General features: G+C 33.2%; 2 protein-coding genes across 3 annotated transcripts; one reads left to right on the top strand and one right to left on the bottom strand.

The window, feature by feature from the left end:
• The first annotated feature begins 4,191 nt into the window (after positions 1 to 4,191).
• On the top strand, positions 4,192 to 6,164 carry LOC111372416 (transcription factor TCP5-like). Of its 2 annotated transcripts, none has more exons than XM_022994759.1 (2): positions 4,192 to 4,385; positions 4,834 to 6,164. In XM_022994759.1, exon 2 carries the CDS (start codon positions 4,867 to 4,869, stop codon positions 5,857 to 5,859), a length of 993 nt encoding a protein of 330 aa, XP_022850527.1. In that variant the 5' UTR covers positions 4,192 to 4,385; positions 4,834 to 4,866; the 3' UTR covers positions 5,860 to 6,164. The 2 variants fall into 2 exon arrangements, with proteins under 2 accessions (XP_022850527.1, XP_022850528.1); XM_022994760.1 differs by having other exon boundaries at positions 4,843 to 6,164.
• A 12,547-nt stretch (positions 6,165 to 18,711) lies between these two features.
• LOC111372417 (protein LONGIFOLIA 1-like) lies at positions 18,712 to 25,127 on the bottom strand. Its single transcript, XM_022994761.1, has 6 exons — positions 24,795 to 25,127; positions 24,068 to 24,402; positions 23,752 to 23,819; positions 20,622 to 22,658; positions 20,400 to 20,547; positions 18,712 to 19,723 (listed from the first exon to the last, which is right to left on the bottom strand). The coding sequence occupies exons 3-6, from the start codon at positions 23,752 to 23,754 to the stop codon at positions 19,587 to 19,589; spliced, it is 2,325 nt and encodes a 774-aa protein (XP_022850529.1). The 5' UTR covers positions 23,755 to 23,819; positions 24,068 to 24,402; positions 24,795 to 25,127; the 3' UTR covers positions 18,712 to 19,586.
• Between the last annotated feature and the right edge of the window lie 1,595 nt (positions 25,128 to 26,722).

Raw genomic sequence — 26,722 nt, forward strand, 5'->3', positions numbered from 1 at the left:
TGAAAAGGGCCGGACCTATGAAGAGACGAGTGAGTTTTTGGTTTCTTTCCCCATTTATTTGAAATAATTTTTTTACCTAATTGTGTCTGACCCCACTAACCATATGTGAATGGAATTATACAAAAGAAAAGAGAGTGCTCGATTCGAATAATGGACTTTTCTCATATGTCACTCTCAATATGTATATAAAGATTGATATGGTCCATCGCAATAGGAAAAACGTTAACTGCAAGCTATACATCAACATCTGTGTTGTATAAAAACAATATATATTTTATGTCAAATAGGTGTTAGAATTTGTGGCAAAAATGACCATACCGACATAGTTCTTCAGGGATTTGGTCAAAGTTGAAAGCTTTTGCTAGAGCATTAAAAGAGCTTGAATACATTTTTGGTTAATTTGGACCATCCTTCAGTTAAACTATGTAAATGCTGTTTTCAGGGAAATTAATGTGGATTTTATTCAAGAAGATGGGCCAAAATATGCCTTGAGACATGTTGAAAGTTCTAATTTCTTTTAATGATACAACCAAAAAATATACCTAATTCCCATGTGATTCTTTTATTGGCTTAATGAATGATTTTCATCAATTTGCAGGACAATCTTACAGCAATGCAATTGAAGAAATTGCTCAACTGTTTAGGCTTCACAAAATTTAATGGTAACGGTAAATATGTGTGATGAATTTCGACTTGTAACACTTAGGAAATTGTAAATATGTGCGATAAATTTCTTTTTCAATAAGTTTCTAATGTAAGAACGAACACCCACAATTCGTAGTTTCAGAATGAACCACCATTTGAGCACCCTTTTTTAAAATTATTTTTCGCTAAACTGATTTTTTAATCATACAATAGGCCGCCCCGAGTCTTTCTTTAACAATGCCTTTCATTTCTAGATGGGATGTGTGTGTGTGTCTTGCAAAGAGAACTGAGGAACTGTCTGGTATCTGGGATCCATTTATAATTGCTCGTTTCATTTTCTGACACATATAGCGACAATACGAACCTTCTTGGGATCCCTACCTTATATATCCCTTTCGCTGCCTTCACTGCAGTAAACAGTGTACACAGACACACTGCTACTGTGCTACACACGCAAAACCCAGAGCGAACTTAACTTTTCTTACCCTAAAAGAGTGAAAACATAGTTCTTTCATTTAGTTCTCATCACTAAATTAAGGTTGGTATTCGACTAGAAATCTGATGAGATGAATATGCATATATGCTCAAAGATGTGGTCGTAAAATTTACTTGTTTAAACCATATAAAACAATGTTATGTATGGAGAAATAGTGAATCCACATTTCATGTCACGTTATATCTCGTTTTCCATCTATCCGTGAACTTTATAATGTGTTAAATTGGCTTTATTTTCAATGTAAAATGTTATTTTCCACCCAAATTCCTATTTTTTGAGTGTTTGATCGATCTTTTTTCCATGAAAAATATTTTTCAACTTTTGATCATGTGATCATATTTTCTTAAAAAACAAGGAAACCATTTTCTTTAGAAAAGGGTGCTTTTTATTTTTTAAGTTATTCATTATCTCTCTCATTTACCCACTAATAAAAAATAGATAAGTATAATATTTTCTAGATTAAAAATAAACCAATCAAACACATTTAATTAATTATTTCCATGCAAATAAGTTTCAGGAATTTATTTTCTTTCAATACAAATTTTATTCTCGTAATCAAAAGCACCCTGTTGTATATTTGACAGTGTATAAGTTGTACATCTAACTGAATGCTTGAATAATAAGAGATTAATAATTATGGATTCTACGAAATATGTTGATAAAAGGTACGTTTTACTTGCTTAATTATAATTTAATGCACTAAATAAGGTTAGGCTAATTTGTGAGTTAGGCCTGGTTATGACAGATGAGTGCAGAAATATCAGTAGGGAATAGGGATAAGTGCCTCTTTGATTGCTGCAGTTTGGCTATATTCATAGATAAGGAGCTGCAGCCACAACCCTTTTGAAAAGGGCCGGACCTATGAAGAGACGAGTGAGTTTTTGGTTTCTTTCCCCATTTATTTGAAATAATTTTTTTACCTAATTGTGTCTGACCCCACTAACCATATGTGAATGGAATTATACAAAAGAAAAGAGAGTGCTCGATTCGAATAATGGACTTTTCTCATATGTCACTCTCAATATGTATATAAAGATTGATATGGTCCATCGCAATAGGAAAAACGTTAACTGCAAGCTATACATCAACATCTGTGTTGTATAAAAACAATATATATTTTATGTCAAATAGGTGTTAGAATTTGTGGCAAAAATGACCATACCGACATAGTTCTTCAGGGATTTGGTCAAAGTTGAAAGCTTTTGCTAGAGCATTAAAAGAGCTTGAATACATTTTTGGTTAATTTGGACCATCCTTCAGTTAAACTATGTAAATGCTGTTTTCAGGGAAATTAATGTGGATTTTATTCAAGAAGATGGCCCAAAATATGCCTTGAGACATGTTGAAAGCTCTAATTTCTTTTAATGATACAACCAAAAAATATACCTAATTCCCATGTGATTCTTTTAGTGGCTTAATGAATGATTTTCATCAATTTGCAGGACAATCTTGCAGCAATGCAATTGAAGAAATTGCTCAACTGTTTAAGCTTCACAAAATTTAATGGTAACAGTAAATATGTGTGATGAATTTCGACTCATAACACTTAAGAAATCGTAAATACGTGCGATAAATTTCTTTTTCAATAAGTTTCTAACGTAAGAACAAACACCCACAATTCGCAGTTTCAGAATGAATCACCATTTGAGCACCATTTTTTAAAATTATTTTTCGCTAAACTGATTTTTTAATCATACAATATCTCAATAAAATAATTGTGAATGTGAATGCAAAACCTTTTCCCATTTTTTGTCACATTTAAAAAAAAAAAAAAAACACTTTTTACAAACTCATTTAAAAAAAATGGGGCTCAAACTAGCTAATTAGATCGTATTTTCATCTTTCCAATGATATATATAGTCTATGGAACAAAAATCTTTATACCAAAGAACAAGAATCATTATACTGAATTTACATCTTAATTTCTGGCTAACTAATTAATGTCTGGTAATTCAAAAAGAACTTAAGAAAAATAAGCTGATAACTGTCTATTAATAATGTCATATATTTTCCTAGCAAAAAAAAAAAAAAAAATTGAAAAAGAAAAAATGAAGAAGAGAGAACTCCATGGTACAAGTTGCTTCACGTAATCTCACTGCAATTTATTTATTTTTATTTTTGTGGTCCTTATCTGTGTACTAAGCGCAAGCTTTAAAGAACCCTATATTGGTCCCTCCTGCACTGATAATCTGATATCAGTAATCTCATCCACCACAACTTTTCAACTGGAACTTATCTAATTAACTTTCCTTTCACTTCTATAATTCTTTGCATGTGTTTACAATAATAAACTCCATATATTATTGGCTAAATCTTTATTAATTTTCTTCATTAATAACAACTAATTAAGAACAATTGTGTACAAATAATGTCCAATTTGAACTTCACTCCAGAAGGGCTCAATAGAAGTGTTATAAGCTATAGGCATGCATGCTATAAATTTGCTCATAAAAAGCTATTTGCAGTTGGCAAAAAAGCATCATAGGTCGGTCCCGGTTGATCGTTCTAACTTAAGAATGATTTATTAGAAATTGATAATCATGTAAATTTAAAGAGAAAATGAATTAATCGTTCGTTATTTTATCGAATTTTTAGTAAATTTACTAAAATTTACGTGTCAGCATACGTAAAGGCCGCTTGGTGGCGAATACACCATAGCTTTCCTTTTTTTAAAGAGATAAAATCCCACACCGAATAAGATGAAAAAATAGACCAATTTATTAAGAGTTTGGACTATTAATCTTAATAAAGTTGACATTTTAAGATGAAACCTCAAGTTCTAACATGGTATTAGAGCTCATTAAGTTCCAACGAACAGCTTGATCCGATTAAGACTCAGAAAAATGAGCATACGGATTTCAAAATTGGTCTGCTCAAACGAGGAACCAATTTGTGAGTCTTGTCAAGAGACAAAATCCCACATCGAATAAAATGAAAAAATAGACCAATTTATAAAGGGTTTGAACTACTTCTTTTAATAAGATTGACCTTTTAAGATGAAACCTCGAGTTTTAACAGTTTCTGTGGTAATATCCTATCATCTCTTATTTCCACAGGTTGAAACTTGAATATATTAATTGCTTTTGAGAAAATGAAAGCTTCATATCAAGTTTTATTCTTTCCTCAAAGCTTATTTTGATGCAAATTCAATTTCAACTTTGAAAGAGCACTTCAGTGTCATCTTCCTGGCTATGCTTGCAAATAAAGCCGAATCCGATTGATCAACTGTGATATACCTAGAGCTGTGAGTTCCTTTCGTGATCTTTACTAATTTCTCAATTTGTTGACAGAAGAATTTTAGTTTCCCTTTATGAAATTCTCCATGTTCATCATCTATCACAACTAACTATGTATCTTGTTTCAGTTAATTTTTATCTATTTTAAAAAACCTAATTATATTGCACAAAGGTATAATTTTTATGGTTATCACATGATTTTTGATCTGTTAATTACTATATAATTTGCTTTTCCTGAAATGCTTGAATTTGGCATCTCTCCACATATTTTTTCTGTGAAAATTCATCACTTGAGGGTGAACAGTGAACAGTTTATAATTAGAGGATAAGAAGAACAGGAAAACAAGATGAAAATCCATATAATATCTAAAATTGAGCGACGTTAACGAATTATATCTTGTTATGAATCAAGCCCTAATCTCTATTTACGAGAGCAATATCAACGGTATAATTTAGATCTTGCAGATCAATAATGAAGCAAATGATCATATGATCATGAATTCAAGATCAGAAAAAGATTTTCGAGCAAAGCAAGAAGGCGATGCCTACAATTCCAGCAAATTTTCAGAGATCCCACCTTCTTCATCAAGACGGTGGTCATCATCCTTAAAAAATCCAAGAATTGTACGCGTCTCACGTAACTTTGGAGGCAAAGATAGGCATAGCAAGGTGTGTACTGTGAAGGGATTAAGAGACCGAAGAATTAGGCTTTCAGTTCCTACTGCAATTCAATTGTACAATCTTCAGGACAGGCTTGGACTCAGCCAGCCTAGTAAAGTTGTAGACTGGCTACTCGATGCAACTAAACACGAAATTGATAAGCTTCCCCCTCTTCCAATGCCAACCGGAATGAATTTCAGCCATTTTCCAAATGATCATCATCTATCATCGAGTCTTTCCCACTTTTCGAATACAAATCAAGCTTATGCGAAGGATTCTGGACTCAATCACGTGTTTTTCTCACGCAAGGAAGAATTAGGGATCAAGAATGTAAGTAACCATGTTGAAAGGGTACATCAGAATCAAGAAAATCAAGAAGGTTTTGGTGGATATGTGGCACAGAATTTTTTCCCACAAGGAAATTATCAATCTCCTTTTCCTACACCATTGCTGAATAATCCCTACTTTAATTGGGATCCTAATCCAAGCTTGTCTTTATCTCAATTTGGAGCTGGAGGTCATTCTTATCCAAATCAAACAGAAGAATCCCACAACAATATTTCTGCACCTTCAAGCTCTCAACTGTACTTCTATCCATCCGGGACAGCAATACCATCGTTAAATTTTCCTCCATTAATCCCATCATTTATGACAACATCAATGGAGAATGAGTTGAGACAAAGTAATTACTTCCAGCAACAAAATTCACTGATGCCAACCCTTCATTTGATTGGCTCTCCAATGATATCTTTTGGGTCGAATGCCAATCAGAAAACTGTCCAATTGCCCGAAAAAGGTAACAACGAAAGCAGCAGTTCTTAGGCCTTAGCCATGCAAGAATTGTTGCACAGTACCGAGGATCATGGAAGAAACAAAGTATGCAGTTTTCAGCTTTGCAGATAATGAATACAGTTAAGGCATTCGTGAATCTTTATATACTATTTATTTCCAAAAAAAATATATACAGGTACACTGAAAATTTGTCATTTACAACATTTTCATCGTCAGATTCAACTTCAGAAGCTAATAGTTGATGATTTACTAAAAATATGTAAAATGTGAGACAAGTTGCACGCAGTTTTATGTGCTGGTTAAGTAGTACTTTCTATCATTTGATTTTGCAGTTCCCTCCATGTTATTTTCTTGCTATATATACAATTTTTCATTATGTTCTTTGACTGATATGCATAAATTACTGAAATCTATCTCTGGAAATTGACAATGCAATAATTGTTAAATGTATAATACACTTTCGGGTCGAAATGAGAATTTAGCGTTTTGAGTCAAATGTATTATGGAATTATTTTCTTTACCCATATGCTTTCTTTAATTAAAATGTGGTGTTTTAATTAGTAAATTTTACTTCAAATACAATGTTGTTGCCTGGTAACTCAGTAATTACTGGTTACAGTAGTCTTTGATATATACCTGGTTTTTAGGAATGAAAGGAAATAAATAAGACAGAGAAATGATAATTTACCAACTCAGTAGAGTTAATACATGAATAAATATGCAACATCGATGTTTGATCAAATATATACATAACATATTATCAATTTGTTGACAGCTTATTTGTAATATTCATAGTTGTACTCTATGCATTTCATCAAATTCAGAATCTTTTAATTAAAACTAAGCTAGTTTTCTTGTTATCGACATAAAAAATCAATCATCCCAGAGCTAGAGCCAAGAATACTACCCATTCAATAAAATAACACAGACTGCACAGCCAACATTATAAAAGAAAGCAAGATGTTGTCACCGAAGGTTCTTTGATACTTAAGTCTTATTGTGATTCCTGAAGTCTTGACGAAGAATGGTCTAAAACGCAAATATGCTGAGGTTGAGGTCTAATATCAAGGCCATGGAGTCTCTTTGTTTGGTGGACCCCATGGTTAAGATATGTGGTCGGCTTGGTGTTAGAGTACGGTGACCCAAATTCTGTTTGGCCAAGCTCAAAAAGCTTGCGTTGCTTTAAATCATTTTTGATATAGTGATTTTTCTCCTTCGCCGTTCGTGGTTTTTTTTCCCATCTTGAGCTTTCACATAAATCTTGCATCCTTGTTATTATTTTTATATTGCCTATCCTCGTTTTTGCGTAACACTTGGTATTATGCTAAATCGTTAAGGTTAGTCTTGTCAAGTGTTTAGAAAGGAAGATACACATTTCATTAATTTCATGTACAAAGCATAGTATCGAGATTATTTAGTCTCCATTAGATCCTATATATGTCATGCGTTCAACTGTATTTCGCAATAACAAATAGTTTTTTGCAAGAATTCTGCCATTGGAAAAAAAAAAAATTATACAAGTATTAGGCAGTTTGTTGTACTGTCTGCACAAATTACAATTTTCTTTATGAATGAAAATTTGTCAAGGGGTGACTGCAAAATTTCTTTACTAAAGTAGGGTCGAAAAGAAAAATTATGAAAATAACGGAAAAAGAAAAAAAAAAAAAAAAAAGGATTAAAACTTTGGATATTAGAGTTAGGGTTTGGCATTTGAGCATTGAAGAAAACTACTTTTCAATATATGATTGAAATCAGATGCTAGCATTGCTATATAGGTCGTTATGATTACACATGTTTTTGCGCGTGCGCATACGCGACGCCTGCTATATAAAATGAAATAAAAACCCTAGAAGAGATTGAGAGTAGAGGCAAAAAGGAGAAGAAGCAAATGATATAGAGTTGAACAGAGAATGGAAGAAGAAGGTATCAGCAAGAAAAGGGCTTTGGAATCTATTGTCTGCAATGAAAAAGAAAGAAGATAAAGACTTAAAGTTTGTTGATAAAGACTGTATCAGTATATATCAACATGTCACAAGATCCAAGAAAATTTAAAACGAAGGCATGCACAGTGCCAAGTTGGGCTACACCCTTTAAAGTTGCAAAAGGGTTTTCAAGTGGTCCTATATATGGAAATATAATGACAAAGGTAGAGTATAAGTATTATGTAGTAGAACTCGGTGAATTTCGAGGGTGAATTCCCCTCCTTTTTTTGGTTCAAGAAGTTAAAATATTATCTATTACAGTATCATCTAATAATGTATACAGCAACGAATCCAAGATGGACAAATTTTACCCCCATTTGGCCCCCCCCCCCCTTTTTGTTTTTTTTCAAATTTTAATGTTCGGAATAGTGTTTTTTGAAGAATATGTGGTTGAAAAAAATGAAAAGTTTTCGATTTACGTGTAATATTATTTTATAGAAAATCGTGTGATTGAAAATAAGAGAAGAAAAAAATGAAAAAGAATGGGGGCCAAACAAGTTTTTTTTTTCTTTTCTTTTTTTTCTTATATGACTGATACACAGAAAATAAAAATTTCAAACTTTTTTTTAAAGTCCAAATTATAATTAACAATTTTCAAATTTGTAATTGAGAATCTTCTAAGTCAAAATCAAGTCCCAGTTGAATTGTATTAGGAGTTTATTGAATTGTAATAAAAGTTATAAAATAATTAAGGATTGATAATATAGGTCTTTAAGAATTCCAAGATGTCAAAGATGTCCAAAAAGATTATATGTGATCAAGGGAATGCATTTAAAAGTTTAAAGAGTGTTAAAAGGCCGCACACGTTATGTTTCAAATTCTTAGTCGCAACTTTCGACGCATTTTTCACATAAAAAACATTTGAGTTTGGAGAATGCTACTGCAAGAAGAATTGTATCCATTTGAGTCATTTTTTCAACGCATTTTGAATCACTTCAATTGGACATCGAGAGAGTGACGGGTTGACGTACAAAATTTTGTTTTGCTTCAAACACTAATTTTTCAATCCTTTTCATCCCAAACACTTTTCCTATCTACCATACGAAAGTGCCAAAGTATGTTGAATTATAATTATTCCGTAGAGATCATTCATTTGAAGATCCAAATCACTTTTATTGATTTCATGATTCAACACCATATTATTTGAGCCATAAATTTATCTAAACTTAGATTTGTTGATCGGGTTATAAACCTTCATATTAAACCACAGATCAAAATACACAATATTATTTATCAAACAACAAACTTACATTCACCAATTAGCTTTCATAGTTACTGAAATTTTGGGATGAGATGCTTGGAGTTTCGACTCTGAAAAATGAGGTTCGTTCTTGGACGTTCACAGGAGACAAACAAGAGCTACTGTGAGGAGTACGCAGTTCAAGAGGGGTCAGAAGGGGCTAAGGTTTAGTCGGGTCTGAATCATACTGTAAATCTCATTGTTTAAAGTGAATTGTTAATTGGTAAAATGCATGGAGTTTTTAATCCTTTGCGAAGGGTTTTCTTTGTGATCATATTGGTGTTATTTATTTTACGCAATTTATAAATTGTGGTATTCAAACATATGATAAATTGACATCTTTGATCTAATTATCTAGAAACAATTAAAAAGTGACTTATTGCTTTTAATTGATTATTTTCACATGTTGGATCAAAATAAATCGATAATCTAAACTTTCATTTATTAAAGATTAAATGGGCTTGGGGCACTCTACGCACCTCAATGCATATCCAATGTACCGCTACACTAAGGTATAAACCTGTCATAGAGTTATCAAGCCTCTCTAAACTTTACCTCTCACTTAGTTTTGTTAAAGAATAGAGAGAATTATCTAGTCGTCTGCAGTGGGGAAGGAATTTTTCTTTATTGGGCTGAGGCAAAAACTAAGTAGAATTCTCATTTTTTTTTTTGCTCTTTTTTTGGTTGGAGAATGTGTATAATCTTGATAAGTCATGGATCTCTAACATTTATGTTTCTTATAATTATGGTCATTATATGTTTCTTATAATTATGGTCATTATTTTTTGTCATATAGCTATAACAAACTAGTACGTGAAACCAAAGTTAGCCTGATTTTTTGTAATAAAAATGTGTGCGAGAAATTTTCCTTTTCAAAGTCCATATTAATATTTCTCGTGTTTGTATGTGTGTAAGATAACACTACAAGTTAGCAGCCTCGTACATGGCAGTGAAATTTCTTAGTTTATCTCGACATTTTATTACTTTTTTCCTTTTTTTCTTTTTTTTTTCTAAAAAAATAGCTGTCTATTATCTGTTGTGGAAGCTTTCTTAAAAGATCTTCAAATCAGTGATTTTCGGGCTTAGTCCAACGCACCTCTCTCAACCAACAATCAGTCCAATCGGCTCCAAATCACAGCCAATTGATTCACCTTGATTGCTATTCAATCTTACCCACGTAGGACAAGAAAAAGATGATGATTTGTGGCCACAAAGGTTAGGAGAAGATACCACAAAGGTATACTATGAAGGAACCACTAACTGCACACGTTATACAAGAGTTCTGGACACTTCTGAAGACTTTTTTTCTCACACAAAGGGGGGCAGCCGGGATTCTCTTCTTCTTCTCTCAAAATCACACAATACATCATAAGAAAGTGGCTAGGGTTATATCCATATATATACTCTAGGGTTAGACATTAAGTTGGACCATTAAAGGGATAAACGAGCCAAAATTCAAGTCATCCATAAGGGAATACAATTGAGCCGGGTGTAGCTCATAGAATTGGTTGTTGGACTTATTTCATTCATCGGCCTATGCCTATGAAATAATATCAATCCACGTTAGCATCATTACTCGAGATTTATTGGGTATCAAAAATCCAACAAATCTCCAACTTGATACCCAATAAATCTGTAAGCAATTAAAACACACAGTTAGCACTTGTATAATCAAGGTAGCTAATAAAATTGGATCACAGATCTTACCTCGTGTTTCCAACTTGAAACACATATCATACTTACTCCATGTACTCACTGGGGTTAAGGTCAAAAACACCCAAATAGAAGCAAATATTTAACAGTAAACAATCAAGAGCAAATCGACGTGCGATGACGATATAATATAGGATAATACACACACATTTTTTTTCAGAAACACGTTCACAGAGAACCATAGATTAACACTAAGTCAATCAAACCACGGTCAACCACATATGCAACATATGCATAAATGATCCTAAGAAAAGATCTCACCACACTTATCCTATCCCATTCCGTGTTGCTCACACCTCGAGAACACGTATCTCCTCTCATCGCCCACTAAGCTCACTAGACAGATCACTCAACTCATGTCTAACTGGCAAGTCACAATAGATCCTAAGTCCACGGGATAATCCTTTATCTCCACATCACTTCTTCCAACCTACGTGGATAATGCGTTTCCACCTAACAGAAGTGATAGAAGTGTATCTCTTACACTCCACTTGATCAGGGTCTCTTTCCAGATAAAGGATTCTAGACATTTGATCACATCTCCACTCGTGATCCAAATGTCACACTCCACATCCCCAGTACAAACCACCGTGTACCCTTAGGCATCTATACTTCACCTTACCAAAAGGCACACAACACACTGCTAATGCATCCTAACCTACTATGCATGCAAGCAATTATACCAAGTAATCCTAATGTCTCAAATTCATGCAAATACATATATCAAACACATTGAGATGTAGCAGATCATCATGCAACAAAATCTAGACAATCTCACACATGCAGAAAAAGATCACACACAGATGTATATGTAGTGACTAGGTTTACACTTAATAAACCTCACTGGGGTCATAATTCGACCCCTCAAACAAATTTGTCTCACCTCTCATCTTATCCCTCAGCTTATCTTTCTTCTTGGGACAATCCTTAATAAGATGTCCAGACTTACCACAACTGTAACACCTTCTACCACTAGACTTGTCTCGTCCCTTACCCTTCTTCTTACTACCCTCATCACTCGAATCACTATCGTCTTGAGTTCTATCCAAATTCATTTGCTTAAACTTCATCCTACTCCTCATCATATGTAACTCGCCACTCCTCTTATCCTCTTTTTCAGCCTTAATCTCCATCTCCTTACTCCTAAGTGAGTCTATGACAATCTTGGATGTTAAGGTGTCCCTACCGTACTTAATTGCATTCTTAACTTCCCTATATGAATCAAGCATGGAATTAAGCAAGATAATGGCCTTATCCGTTTCAGATACCTTTTCATCATAATTAACGATGTCTTGAACTAACTTGTTAAAGACATCCAAATTGTTATCAAGATCCTTTGAAGGATCCTTTTTAAAGCTGAAAAATCGTTCAAGTAAGTACAATTTATTAGGAGTTGACTTAAACAAATATAAGTCCTCCAACTTTTCCCAAAGTTATTTTGTAGAATCCAATTTTTCTATTTTTCTCAAAACAGTATCAAACAGATGTAAAATAATTGAAGTGTATGCAAATTCATCATACTCTTCTTTTTGTACTTCTGTTAAATTTGCAGGAAATTTGCCATCTATGATCTTTGAAACTTTTTGTTGGACCAAAATACCATTCATCTTTTGTTGCCAAATTGAAAAATCCCCTTTTCCATTGAAAATTCCAATTTCAAAGTGTGAAGACATTTTTAAGGAGAAAATAAAAAACAGAACAACCAAATCACAAATAGGTCACATAAAGTAATCCTAAAGTCGCAATATACACCGTTCTAGATTCTCAAAGTTTTGTAAGATTCACGATCTTAGATCAAGGGAATATTCGAACGGGTCAAGTCCAAGTGTTCTAATTGGATAATTAATGCAAACACGAAGGTATATAAACAAAAACTTCAAATTTTCACGCAACAAGTCTCACACAGTGACTATATGACAGATAAGCACAAAATCAACTACCAACTTGCAATCAAAGTTCAACACTTCAAAATAGAGCAAATAATTCCTAAATTTTCTAGCACAAGCAATGGGTGCCAAGCAATGACAACCCTCAATCCTAACGATTAAAAAACTTAGTTAAGCTAATATACTAGAGCAGACCTATCTGAGTCTGTAAATTACGAGAGTTACGAATTTATCACTTTAGGACCACCACTATTCTTCATAAAGTCTCTGGAAACTGCAACAACCAAAAAATCATGATCGAGTTTCGAATGCTCGAAGAACAGCGCTGTCCAGATTCTTCTGCAGGCCCTGAAACAAAAAACTTTCAACATGAAAAATGTCAGAAATAATGTTAGGAACAAACTGCCTGAAGGGACCTCCTCGAAATTCTAGTCCATGCACTCTCACGTGCGTCTCCTTCCCTCTACGCGTGGGACTCTCGCACCATCACACGCGCTGCCGTAGACTAACACGCGCCACCCTTCAGGGTTCGTCTCCACCCGTACATCACGCCAGTGGTCTTCGTTTTCCAAAACTCCTTCTGTATTGATAAGAAAATGCGAAAAACGGAGATTGATTTTGATAATTTTTTCGATCTGATTTCTAGTTCATTTCTACCGGTTTCTAGACGGTTTTTTTTGCTATATCTCAAGAACCAAAACCACCACCTTGAAGCTCTGATACCAATTGTTGCGGAAGCTTTCTTGAAAGATTTTCAAATCGGTGATTTTCGAGCTCAGTCCAACGCACCTCTCTCAACCAACAATCAGTCCAATCGGCTTCAAACCACAACCAATTGATTCACCTCGATTGCTATTCAATCTTATCCACGTAGGACAAGAAAAGATGATAATTTGTGGCCACAAAGGCTAGGAAAAGACACCACAAAGGTATACACCATGAAGGTACCAACAATTGCACACGTTATACAAGCGTTCTGGACACTTTTGGAGACTTTTTTTCTCACACAAAGGGGGGCAGCTGAGATTCTCTTTTTCTTCTCTCAAAATCACACAATACATCATAAGAAATGGCTAGGGTTATATCCATATATATACTCTAGGGTTAGGCTTTAAGTTGGACCATTAAAAGGGTAAACGGGCCAAGATTCAAGCCATCCATAAGAGAATATAATTGGGCCGGGTGTAGCTCATAGACTTGGTTGTTGGACTTATTTCATTCATCGACCTATGCCTATGAAATAATATTAATCCACGTTAACATCATAACCCGAAATTTATTGGGTATCAAAAAACCCAACATTATCATATGCACCAATTGGCCCAAAACTGAGAGTTTAGATATGAGCAAGAGCATGTATCAATCACTCCAACGACGACCTTTATAATTTTGTAATTAGAGTAGAGTAACTAACAAATCAAATTAATCTGATAATTTGTTCGTCGACAAAATAATTAGTCAAGAAATTAAAATTTCACAAACTTAGGGGGCCTCTAATGTTAAAATTTCACAAACTTAGGGGGCCTCTAATGTTACTTTTGTTTTACTTTATAAAATTTCATTTCAGAAATTTAGTGTGTAACCCCTAAAGGAAAAACAGTACACATGGCTAAATGTGCTAATTTCAATAAGCTTTGCTAGTGATTTCTCTTGATTCTTCCAACTATTTCATTCTTGTCAAGTACAAAAGGTCTCATTATATTCATGGTTCGTAGTGTATAGTACCGGGAAATACTAACTAATAAAAAAAAAATACCGTCCAATTAAGTTTGATAATGAGAAGCGAAGATGCTCTTAATGGCTTAAATATATTGTACCTGCACATTTTTTCACATTTACTCGTCACAACTTCTTCAACGTTTCTTTTCAGCGTCCATTGAGATCTCTCACTCATTTTATCTAATTACCGTCGTACATCGATAATTGGTCATAATGAAATACGAAGTCTCAAGTTGCTTACAAATAGTTCTAAACTGTATTAAACGACTCTTGAGTCTTGAGAATGACTTCTGTTATTTAGTTTAATTTTGGAATGAAAAAATCAAGATGACCTAGTTATCTCCATCTTAATGATCCAAACTTTATACGCAAGAGAAGTGTTCATAGACATTATTTCATCTAGCTAATGACAAGTTCTTTTGAAATTAAACATGAATTATAACTACTTTGCTTCATTGGTGTTAGGAAATCAACAAGTATTTTGAGTCATTTTTCTATAATCTCACGATTCTAAAAAAATAAAATAAAATAAAATCATTATGGCAAAAATGTATAGAAAATTAATGTATGCAGATTTTGAATGAAAGTTGGCCCCCCGGTTAAAGATATGAAGATATTATCTATTGTGACATTTTTCTGATTGTTTGGTTTGGATTAAAAATCGATTTTAATTTAAGTCAAAGTCAAACAATCAATATTAACTACATAATGGGTCTCACAACTTTTTAACTACATATTTTAAAAACTTCACAATCTACTAAAAAATCTAATTTTAATTCCCACCAAACACCCTCTAAGATTATTTTAGTAAAACCCATTTAGTCCAAACTAATTTTATTACTATGATAAAGTTATAATTTAATATATGTGTAGTCACAAAAATTATTATTTTGACTTAATTATCCTTATTGCGAGTAGTATTAAGCTAAAATATTCACTACACTAATATAATAAATTAGTATAGCATGTTAATCCAATGTATTTATAGTGTTAAAAAAAAATACAAAATCATCTTAAAAGACTAAAAATTTATATTCTCTTTAATATATATTTTTTCCAATGTAAATTCTAAAAATACATTGCATATTATACAACTCATGCAATCCTCAACAATTCAGGTTATACATCCCCTTCTTCCTCTAGCATACTGTTGCATGTTTTTTATCGCAAGTGTTCGATGTCGTTATAAGTAATATAGTGGAGATATGAGTCCGAATTGTCTTTCACACGAAAACTATTATTTAATTCCCAAATTACTATTTCTAACTCATAATCGACGAAAAACAAATAGTAGTTTTAATTTATATTCAAATCATACTAGATTTTTTTTTTAAAATCTAAAATCACACAATCAAATCAAATTAGGGCTTTATAGTATGAATATTGATGTTAGTTTTTATAATTTCATCAAGATTCATTATTTATTGTAGTATTAATCAAATTCTTCATAATTTATATTTCTCGAGTTCAAATTAATTGTATTTAACTAATTAAATTTATTATATCTCTAAGACCAAAATAAACATAAAAATATATATATATATATCTACACTTTTTATCTAAGTTACCGAATCTTACTATGTGGACTAAATCTATATCTTACCTTGTGATTTGTTATAAATTAAAAAATTATTGAATTAGTGACCAATTAATCCAAAACATTATCATCAATTCATAAAAAAATTAACACATGAAAATTAAATTACTAGAATCTTGAAAATAAGAAAAAGGATTGCACACAGTTGATATTTTTTACCCTACTATGGGCTTACCTATTCATACTAATAAAATAAAAATAAAAATAACAAAAAGAAATAGAGTTCATCACAGTTCTGAAATCATGATGAAGTGAGAGTTGAATTTTGCACCAAGATTCTTCTTCTTCAATCCCAAAACCTTGAATAACCTAACTTTCTATATGTTCTTCTCTCTATAATTTTGTGTCCCATGAAAGATAATATTGAAAACTATTATTATAGTTGAAAATAACTCTAAAACGGAGTCCTAATATATCTCCCATATAGAATTTGTGTACGAGTAAAAACCCAACTAAAGTTGAATTTTTTCATCCAGTTTTGTGCACTTTGGTCCTTCATATTAATTGTAATTCATCTCAAGCCCTTTTCATTTGCACGGAAGGTCCTCAGCTTCAAGCTTGGATTATTTTAGCTTCCAATGCTAATATTTTTGCACAAGTTCAATCCAGTTTCATCATACCTTATCCAATTCGGGGGTTTCTCCTAAGCATCTTTTCAATATAAAATTCCCAAAAGCCCACATTTGGCGGCTCGAATAAGTGTAAAAATACACTCAAATACTCCCAAACTTGGACCTTAATTTGTTTATCCTTGAATAAAGGAAAAGAAAGATTCAACTATACCTATGTATATATACTCGACTTGAAATATCTCATCAATATTTTTCTCAAAATAAATATATAATTCTCAAAATTCAAACAGTTTAATGAAACAAGAGAAGAAACAATAATATTAAAAACTCCACATATCATAAATTCAGCTTTTGAGTGTCTGTGTAATAATCATTCTCAATTCCACTAATACTATTTGTATCTAGTTATGCACCTCAACTCTCAAAGTATCTTTTCCCAACAAAACCAAATCTCATTTAGCAATGTAATCTTTCTTCACTGATATTGCTCTCTTGATTTTCTATTTCTTTTTCCCCAAAAAGCGAACTAAATATGTGAAGTATAACTTTTTTCATCATCAATTTAACCACTCTCTAATCCATAATCGATGACCAAAAATTAGCCGGACATGGACAATACTTATAGTTTCTTTGTTATGCCTCACAAACTTTGATGTGTTTCAATTTTCTTGTTCTTCAATTATTTTTAGGTTTTCAAAGTTAGTTTTCACTCAGAGACAGTAGACTATCTTCTGTACATCGATAATCAGCAGAGCAAAATTACTCAAAACAACTTCACACTAAAATATACTCTACTATTTCTTACGTCTCACACAATTCATTCTTGCAGATTACATAATAAGAAAACCTAAAATTTTCACCCCTAAACTTAATTCTTTCATTGTGGTCAATGTAGCACTATAAAACTCAAGAACATAAAAATTAAATATAAGAGAGAAATTTTAAACCTGTAGAATAAATATTGAATGATGGAATTGGTCTTGAAACTTTATTTCCTTTTCTTTTTCATTCTCCTACTTTAAATGATCTTTTGTTCTTGGTGCCACTTTCTTGAAAACAACATTAACAACAATTAATAAGCAATTTTTATCAATATTTCAATCAAATCATAATTTAAGCGCATAAACTACAAATCTCTCTCAATTTAATATAAAAATATATGCAAGAGTTTAAAGAAAAGAGTTTATCATGATTATAAGCAATGATACTTTTGAGTGAAGCTTGAACTATTAATGATTTTAAAACCTTTAAATTTAAATATGTGTTTTTGCGGATATCAAATATGTAAAGGAGGGGGACTTTTTTGAAGACTTGAAGTTAAAACTTATTAAAATTAAATAATATACCACATTTGACCACAGCACACTGGAGAATTTGATCAAGTCACGATTGACAACGATCAACTCCTGAATTATTATTATTTTAAAAACATAGAAAATGCCCGTGTGTAATATGCAATCTTATTTGTATATACAATACATCAACCAAAAATTAAAATGTTAAGGGTTAGAAAGGTAATTCGCCTCCCATTAGTTCTTAATTTATAGTTTCAAGCTTGACTTTGATTATATCAATTTATTAAATTCTTAAAACCAAAAGGTTTTACATATAATTAACTTTTTGACATAAGAATACGAAGCTCCCAGCGAATACCACTATGCTATGTAAACAATTTGTTGCTGGTTTTAGCAAATATTCCATTTTCTAGTGATCATTTCCCGAGTGACTAATCTATAATATAATTCTATACAAACTCCCAATTGAAGTAGAGCATACATAGTACAATCTTCATTCACGAAAGATGAAAAAAAAGGACAATCCAACACCACTTAAAAAGTAATAATTGTATAAACAAATTCTCTTTTTAAATCATATCTAGTTTAACGTACCGACGTTCTCTCATAAATGAGTTTTAAAGTTCAGTTGGCGTGAGATAACTTTCTTTAAGGAACTCGGCAAATTAACCCCCTAATTTCGGGGGAAACAGCACCTCCTTACAAAAGGGGTCGTAGTGACCAGGCTCGGGCGACTGTTGAGTTGACTTATTGGTGGCTAGCTTTTATTTCCCTGTTTCTTTTCTAATTAAATTCTCTAATCTCAATAAGTAATGAAAAGAATGGAGTACAAAGTTAATTTGTAGGGTAAACTGCATGTCAATAGAAATACATTTCCAACCAGAAAGAGAAGTGTCGTTTTCTTGAATAAATAGCATTAAACTATACAATGCATGAACTCGATGGGATTAGGATCTCCTTCTACGATTCAAGAACAACAGTTTTAACCAACCATTGCCGTGTTCTTAAAAGAAATAATGTAAAAATGAATAACATAAAGAGGTGTACAAGCGCAGTAGTAATACAAACTACTTTGCAAAAAGTTGCCTACGCCTACCCAGCTTAATTCTTGAACCAGCTGCCTTTCCCACAATTTCATCCACCAAGTCTTTAAAGATCAACCGCTCAACATCATGGACAATACCTGAATCGTCATTGTCGAAATTTTTCCAGCTCTTTGATCTTTCCATCACATCACGGCACAATATGATTTTCAATCCATCATCATCATTGTTAAAGATGCATCGTGATTTTTTATCTTGAAAATCATCAATCTCAGAACACAATTCTCTGAGAAGCTTTTGAGCATTCAAGTCCTTTCTGGCCATCTTATGAGGTTTCAACCAGGGATCGACAATGTTTTCAGAAGCCAATTTTCTGGCAAGAATTTCATTGGTAACATCAAATACAAGTTTCCTATGAATTTTCTCCTTGGTCATTGACTGAGTTGTGTTTTTGGAGCTACATTCTTCCTTTTGCGAATTGCTTGCCTTAGTTTGTTCCAAGACTAAAAATAACTCAGGATTGATAGGATGGCCCGATGGATGAAACTGATCAGTAGCCAAGCTTGAGCTAAGGTCCCTGAGGATGAGACCAGAAGCTAATAGAATCTCAGAAATGTATCTGTTGTCGGGGTTGGTTTTTTCACAGAGAGAAGCAATATAATCTATGTTTTCTTCATCATGGCTGGAGTTAAGCCTTTGGAGCTTCTGAACTAAGCTTTCAATGTTTTGAAGTTTCCTTCGACTGATTTCAGATTTAATACCAGATCCAATTGAGTTAGGTAAATATCGTCTGTTGAACTACCTTGAACTTTGTTTAAATTTCTTATGGAATCCATGGATCCGTCCCCTGTGAAATTAATGACAAACAATTATATGCATGTTAACAAAGAAAAACAGAACTTCTATTGCTCCTTTGCTTCCATAATTAGTCATCAAATGCTATTAAATGATCTAGAGCCTCTGAAAAAGCCACATATTCTTATTTCCTCAGTTCCACTCATCAACTATAAGATATAGAAATTGACGAGAACATTTAAACTAATTTTATAAATGATACTGAAGAATGAATAGCACTTTCATTATTAATGCAGAATAGGTTATCTAAAATAATCTTTTTAAACTCACCTGTTTATAAAATTGAATTTCTACGGATTTTACAGACTTCTGACAGATATACTGATTTACGCAAAACTATATCCATTTGGTTATTATTTATTTGTGCCGGCCCAGCTATTTTATAGTTTATTTATTAGATCATTGCAGACTACACTTACATGATCCGGAAATAGGAAAAAGGTGAATCTTGATGTATAGGAGGAAGAAAAATATAATGTAGAAAAGTAATAGACTTGTGATCGTATTCTCTACGGAAAAAAACTTGTCTTGGAGTCATACATCCTTACACTATACATATGAATTAGTATATTGAGCAATTTGAGTGAAAAATTCTCATATACCCTATAAGCTTGTTCAATCAGTAACTTCACCACATTAGAGTTTATATCATAAGAGGAGAGCATTACCTTTAAGAGTCTTGCCTGCAAGCTTTATAGGTGATGTTGAATCATCTGTATACACAGAACTGTCAAGAACAGATACAGGGCTTGGGTACTCGGGAGGAACATGAGCGAACTCTGCCGATTCTTCTTCACTCACAGTAAGGAGAGATTCCTGAAATAAACCATGAAATATGTTACCGAATGACCGAGTCTAAATAGCTGAATAAAGAATGTAGAAACACCTACCTTTTCTACAATACTAGGAGATCTTTCAGAACTAATGACTTTCGCATTTTTGGAGTACAACACAATGATCTCATTTGAATGAACAGAAACTTCATTCTCAGGGTAACGCAAATTCCTTGAGTCACTACTGACCTCACTCAATTGGTCATCATTTTGCTGCAAGCTGAGATGTTTAGATCTGCATCTTCCACATGGGGAATTGGACCCTCCTGGTTGCTTGTTTGATTGTCTCGTTGATTTGCTCAAACTGGGAGGCGTGGGTGGTTGAGATCTTTTTTCCAGGTCCAGTTTCTTCTGTTGTATTCTTGGACTGCAGGACCCTGAACTCTTCCCTGGTCCCACAATGCTATCTTTGGACAAGTGATGTGATCTTTTTGAAGTTTGTGTCGTTCTTAGAGTTCTGCTGTCTGTTTTCATATTGACAGAATTTAAAGCATGGTCTTGAGGACTAGTTCTAGAAATCTGATCTTTAGCTATTCTGCCACGGGTTAAACCCTTTCTGTCGTCCACGACCTCATCACCCCGATGTATGGGTAGACCAGATAAGCAATCAGGTGAAATAACTGACGAAGGTATATCAGATTTTTTAACAAGTTTTGCTGGTTTCATGATTACAATCGGAGATTCGAAACTTTTCAAGGATTTGCTGTTCATGGTTGGTGCAAGAAATTTAACAGATTGTGGCTTTTGGCTGCTTGCTGATATTGCATCATATGTGGAACTTGTATACTTTTGCTCACAGTCATTATGACTCGTTAAACTTGAATCTTGTCCTATGTCTTGGGTTTTCAAGTGTCCCTTGGCCTGCATTGCCTCCAATATCTGTTTAAGAGCTCTAAGATCCTTTGCAGATTCTGTGATTTCAAGGTCTCTCAGTATCATCTCTACCTCACTAACAGAAGGAAAGGTGTTTGGAAATTTTCCTGGACCTCTCATACTTGTGGAGGCTGGTTTTTTAGAACCTCTTTTTCCATCAACCCGCTTCCATGGTGCTGGTTCAATTGGAGATCGTAATATAGGCTTCATCACTGTATCGGGATTTCTCCAGCGTGGTGAAATTGGCTCCTTCAAGTTCATCAAGGATAGTTGGATTGGTTTACATAGATCTAATTTTTCACTTGACCTTGAAGGGTAAACAAAATCTTCATCTGGATAAATTCTAGTTGAACCCGTGTTACTGTTGCTGGTTGAGCCAGCATTTGGCATTGTTTCCAAGCCCATCAGCTTTGCTACAACACTTGGAGGCCGTGCCTGATTACCAGATATTTGCTGAGAATTCTGAACCTTATCATCAAACTCACTACCATCTTTCTGCCAACCTTTTGCCGAAAAATTGGATTTTGTATCAGAATTCAAATTCCGCATGGAACACTCTCTACTGTCCAATGAAAGTCTTGGAAGATCTTTAAGCTTAATGGTAGATTTTGAAATGTCCCGCGAATCAAAGGGAATGCAGTTTCTCTCCCTCCCATCATAAGGAAACCCGGGGGCATCTTTTGAAATAGAAAACGATGGCCCATCTTTCACGTTATAGGATGATACTCTTAAAAGTTCTATTGGTTCATTATGATTACAAGATGCTTCTCGAAGTTTAGAATGAATTCTAAGAGATTCCTTCAGATCAGCTGGCAAATTTTTGTTCGTATCGAGGCCTGAGCCATGAGTATCATCACATATTCTTGGTAGTGGTTTTCGGGTGTCCCTGTACTTCAAAACAGGATCTGCTGCCTCCTGCATGGATTTAGCATTAAATGATAAGCCCTGAAATTCCCTATACAAGGAGTCCTTCACCACATCACGAAGATTGGGAGCATGTCTACCAAATTGCGCAGACGAAATTTGTGGGCTCATTGATGTATTCCTTGAAGGAGTTTCGTGGAAAAGTATTCGGTCATAAGACGAGGGTTCTATTTGAGTAGTTCGATTACAATCAAGAGAAGAGAAAGAAGATGAACGAGAAGAAGATGAGAATGAAGCTCTGGATGATTCTGTGGACACTCTCTGCCTTTCTCGAAAATTCAGGCTTGAACCCTTTTCCTACAATCGCAAATCACAAAAATTCAAATTCCCAGTAGATAATATGTCTCTAGACGACAAGTAAATTCACAGTGACAGTTCAAGATTTGTAATTGAGAGAATAGTAAAATACAATCACTTTGAGACTCCCATATGAAAAAGTGATATAACATACAAGCAATCAACGTCTCATCTAAAAGGATTCAGTTAAATAACAGAATTGCAATTCATTCACATTTCAACACATTTCACATGTTCAAGTATTTTGGCAGGAGCACATTCCCTATCAAATCTAATGGGAAATTTTGGCTGTCATAAACCTACTATCTCTTGCTGCTTGAAAATAGGGAATTTTCCTCATGGTTTTTTGAAACTCTACAACTCCCGATCTCCACAACCTCTTAACTAGACCAATATTAATTTTTCCAATGAAATGACCATTGTATCCTCTATGAAAGAGAAAAGATTATGTGAAGGGGACTGTGTTTTAGGATAATATTCTTGCATTTTATCCAACAAAGTGATTATGTACAACACAGTTGACAAAATATAACTTGCACATATCAGATGTCTACAACACAAATACGAAGTATGAGTTTTAGTCTCTAATTGATTAAATTAAAAAAAATAAATAAATTATTCATTGTTAAACTCACAATCACCTTGTGCATTCTAACCAGATAATGTTGTATGGGGAAAAAGAGAAATAAAATTAACATCATTGGATCAAGTCAAGGAAGAAAGCTAACTTGCAAGATTTTGAAGGGTAAGTAGCTTATTGTAAATGAGGGAAGGGTAGGATGCAGGATTTCAGAGTCATTTGATGGGACTGGGGGGGCATAATTTGCATTTTTCACTATTAAGAAATAATGAAAGCAGTTATGATTTATCATTTGTTAATATTCACCATAAGCATTGCAAAAATAACACAACCAAGAGAGAGAAGAAAATTAAGAGCTAAAACTTTGAGCTTTTAAAGTTGTAAATTTTATTCACAGAAGGCCTCGGCAAAAGAAAACCTTCTCAAATCGACCCTGAAATCCTGAATAGAACAAGTGGATTCCAAGAGGTGGTATTTCTACACCAGTAGAAAAATAAAAGTATCAGTTCTCACCATCACAGATCTTTGATGCACATTATTAGACTCTCTGTCCAAATTTCCATTATTGAAGAGGGAATTTCCTGCAAAAATAGAAAAGTCAGTGATAAAGTCTTTGTGACGTAGGGGACAGGTATTTGAACAACTTTGGCAAATTATAGAAATGTCAATTACATATCGTTTAGAAAGTCTAAACACACTGCATCATTCTTATATTGGCCATGTTCATGAACTCAACAGATGCTGTAAACTGTTTATAGAATCTCTAACTAAACACATAATAAATCCTACAAGATTGAAGTCAAGAAATATTACTACAATGAATATTTACCCGGAGGTAGCCTCTTCTAGATGTGCTGTCCCGTAAGAATATGATGGAGATCGAACATTTGAAATATGCCTGTCTTACATCCAATTTACTTTTGCAAATCAGGATTTTCATCCGTCAGCGAATGTAAAAGGTTGGAAGCCATTTTTATTTCCCTCTCTTCAATCAAACAGTCCAAAACTCCCAAATGTCTATATTCTTTCTTGTATCTCTCCACTCCTGTCATAGATTAGAAGCCCATCTTTGAATGCTCCGGCCGGTGTTGACTCACCAATGCTAAAGCCAATTTTATCGAGCACGCAGTTTGGAGGAACCAGATTTCCTTATATTCTTCTACCCTTTATAACATGACCAAATCAAAGGGCATAAAGCAGATTTTACCAATCCCAAATTCATGTAATATAACGTCAGTCATTTCAATCAGTAGAAAAACTCTTCAATTACAAGTCAAACTCAAGCATTTAAGCATCACTCAAGGGCTCAAAAAACCTCAAAACCAGATAGTTCTATCTTTCCTATAGCAAATAATTCATATTCAGAAATTTGCCCAATTATGCACTTTTCTTCAAATTTCTAAGTAAAAACAAGAAAGCCCAGTACACAAAATCAATTCAGTTAATCGAATCAAAGGAATTTCAATGGGGTCTCACAGTACAAAATCAAACAATATCGAACAAAAAGAGAAACCCAACAACCACACATAATATTCAATAAATTAAGAATCCCGTACCAATGCAAAAGGGAGAAATCATTGCAAATCCAAGAAAAAGATGTTTTACACTTTTACAAGTTAACTTAATAGAATGTCAAAAAGAAGACAGCCCTAAATATAAAGAGCTTGTATTTGGTGTCCGATGGAAGGTTGTCAACGTGTACATCAAAATTATCATAAGAGTATGAGCCGCAAGGAGTTGTCAATTGTAATATTGTACAAGTACTTTTAAAAGAAATAGAGAATTGAGGAAGCGAAAGAAGAGGAAGACGAGAGGGCCGGTACATTTTCTCACACTTCCATGTGGGATATGTATTCGGGTGGGTCTCAAGTTGTCTCCATGGACACGGGATTTTTGTCAGCAATGCATGGGAGAGACTAATTTAGATGCCCTCTGTTTAGGAGTAACGTTATTTAGCATTATTGTGTCAAATATAAATTTATATAACAATTACAGATATTAAATAATAGATTTACTTAAATATAATATTATATAATTTATTTAATTGAATTGGTCAAATGTGACTATCTAAACTGGTATTATAGCATTACTAGTATTAGATACCATTATTCTCTAGTTATTTTTAATGTTTGATGTTTACCTCAGAAGCACCCACCCTAACAAGATGAGGGTGATAAAAACTATTAAAAAATAATTCTTTTGATAACGGGTCGATTCTTTGGTGAACTAGCTAGTTCTATTTTTCTTTATTTTTTACGTACGATCAAATTGATTTCCCATTTTTTTTCAGTTGAACTCAATAGTCTAGTATGATTTTCAAAAAAAAATAAATAATAATAATAATAATAATAATAAAATAAAATAAAATAAAAATAAAAAATTCTTTTGAAAATTTTAATTCTAAAAGCATGTGGATCTTGGAATGTATGAAAAATGGTGTTTCTGGTAGATTGACAAGCAAGAAAACAACACTGATTGAAGATCAAGAACATGGAGTATGTTTTAGAATATGATTAAAATTCATGATATCATGAGTAACTCTCAAAGATATCTCATCTAGCACTAGAGATTTTAGAAATGGACATCTCATAACATTTTCGAGATTTCAATTTTGCTGAAAAGCTTGATAAAAATTGTAAGACATTTAATTGAAAAGCAATATTTACAGTAGACTTCTTGGTAAATTTTTACCTAAAACGAAGAATATTAGAATTACTCTTTTTGAGAGTTCGACTTGTTCTCAAAACACAAACAAATAATTGGGATAGACACTAAGGTATAATGCAGTAGTTGATGTCGTTCATGTCAACATTAGAAGTATTAATATAATTCTATGTACTTTTGTTAGGGGAGGTTCAAAGTAGTGCTTTGATTTTCAAGTTTTACTCATACTTTTTCATGCTCGACAAGTAAAAGGACAAATACATATTTGTGTTATATTTTTATTGTTATAGTTTTATTGTCAGTGAATCAATGTAATATATTTATTTTCTCATGTGCGTTTCTTAATTATAGACATCAAATTAATAAAGAAGTCAGAATTTCAAGATTGATAATTTCTTATTTAATCACACTACTCTATGAGAACCCCCATCTTATGACCAAATACTTTTCCCCATAACTCATTCAAAGGGCCCATCTATGAGCCCATGAACCTCGCAATTTGGTAAACAAAATTTTGATCTTTGAAATGTGCTAAAAGACTCAACCATGCTAGAGGCAGCAATCTTGATCAAAGAACAAGGACTCATGAAGATCACTACCAAAACTTAGAGTTGATCTCAAGAAATCTCTTAGGGTTCTAGCTAAACTTTAATAAGCTACTCGGAATCATATTGAACCAAGTGAACTTTTAAAAGTATCGTCCTACACTTAAAAAAGATGGGTCACATCTTCTTTCATAGAGCCAAGCTTAGTACTGTGGCTAACAAACTGTCATTAATTCTTGTCTATGAGTGATATCGAGTTCCCTTTCCATGATTCC

This window comes from Olea europaea, chromosome 23 (assembly GCF_002742605.1).
Source record: "Olea europaea var. sylvestris chromosome 23, O_europaea_v1, whole genome shotgun sequence".
NCBI classification, from domain to species: Eukaryota; Viridiplantae; Streptophyta; class Magnoliopsida; order Lamiales; family Oleaceae; genus Olea; species Olea europaea.

Excerpts from the sequence above, each read along its gene's own strand:
- LOC111372416 (XM_022994759.1), top strand. The coding sequence starts at position 4,867 with ATGATCATGAATTCAAGATCAGAAAAAGATTTTCGAGCAAAGCAAGAA.
- LOC111372417 (XM_022994761.1), bottom strand. Across the intron at positions 20,548-20,621 it reads CTCCTAGTATTGTAGAAAAG|GAATCTCTCCTTACTGTGAG; the intron begins GTAGGTGTTTCT and ends GGTTTATTTCAG. Across the intron at positions 19,724-20,399 it reads TGCAGGCAAGACTCTTAAAG|GGGACGGATCCATGGATTCC; the intron begins GTAATGCTCTCC and ends TTAATTTCACAG.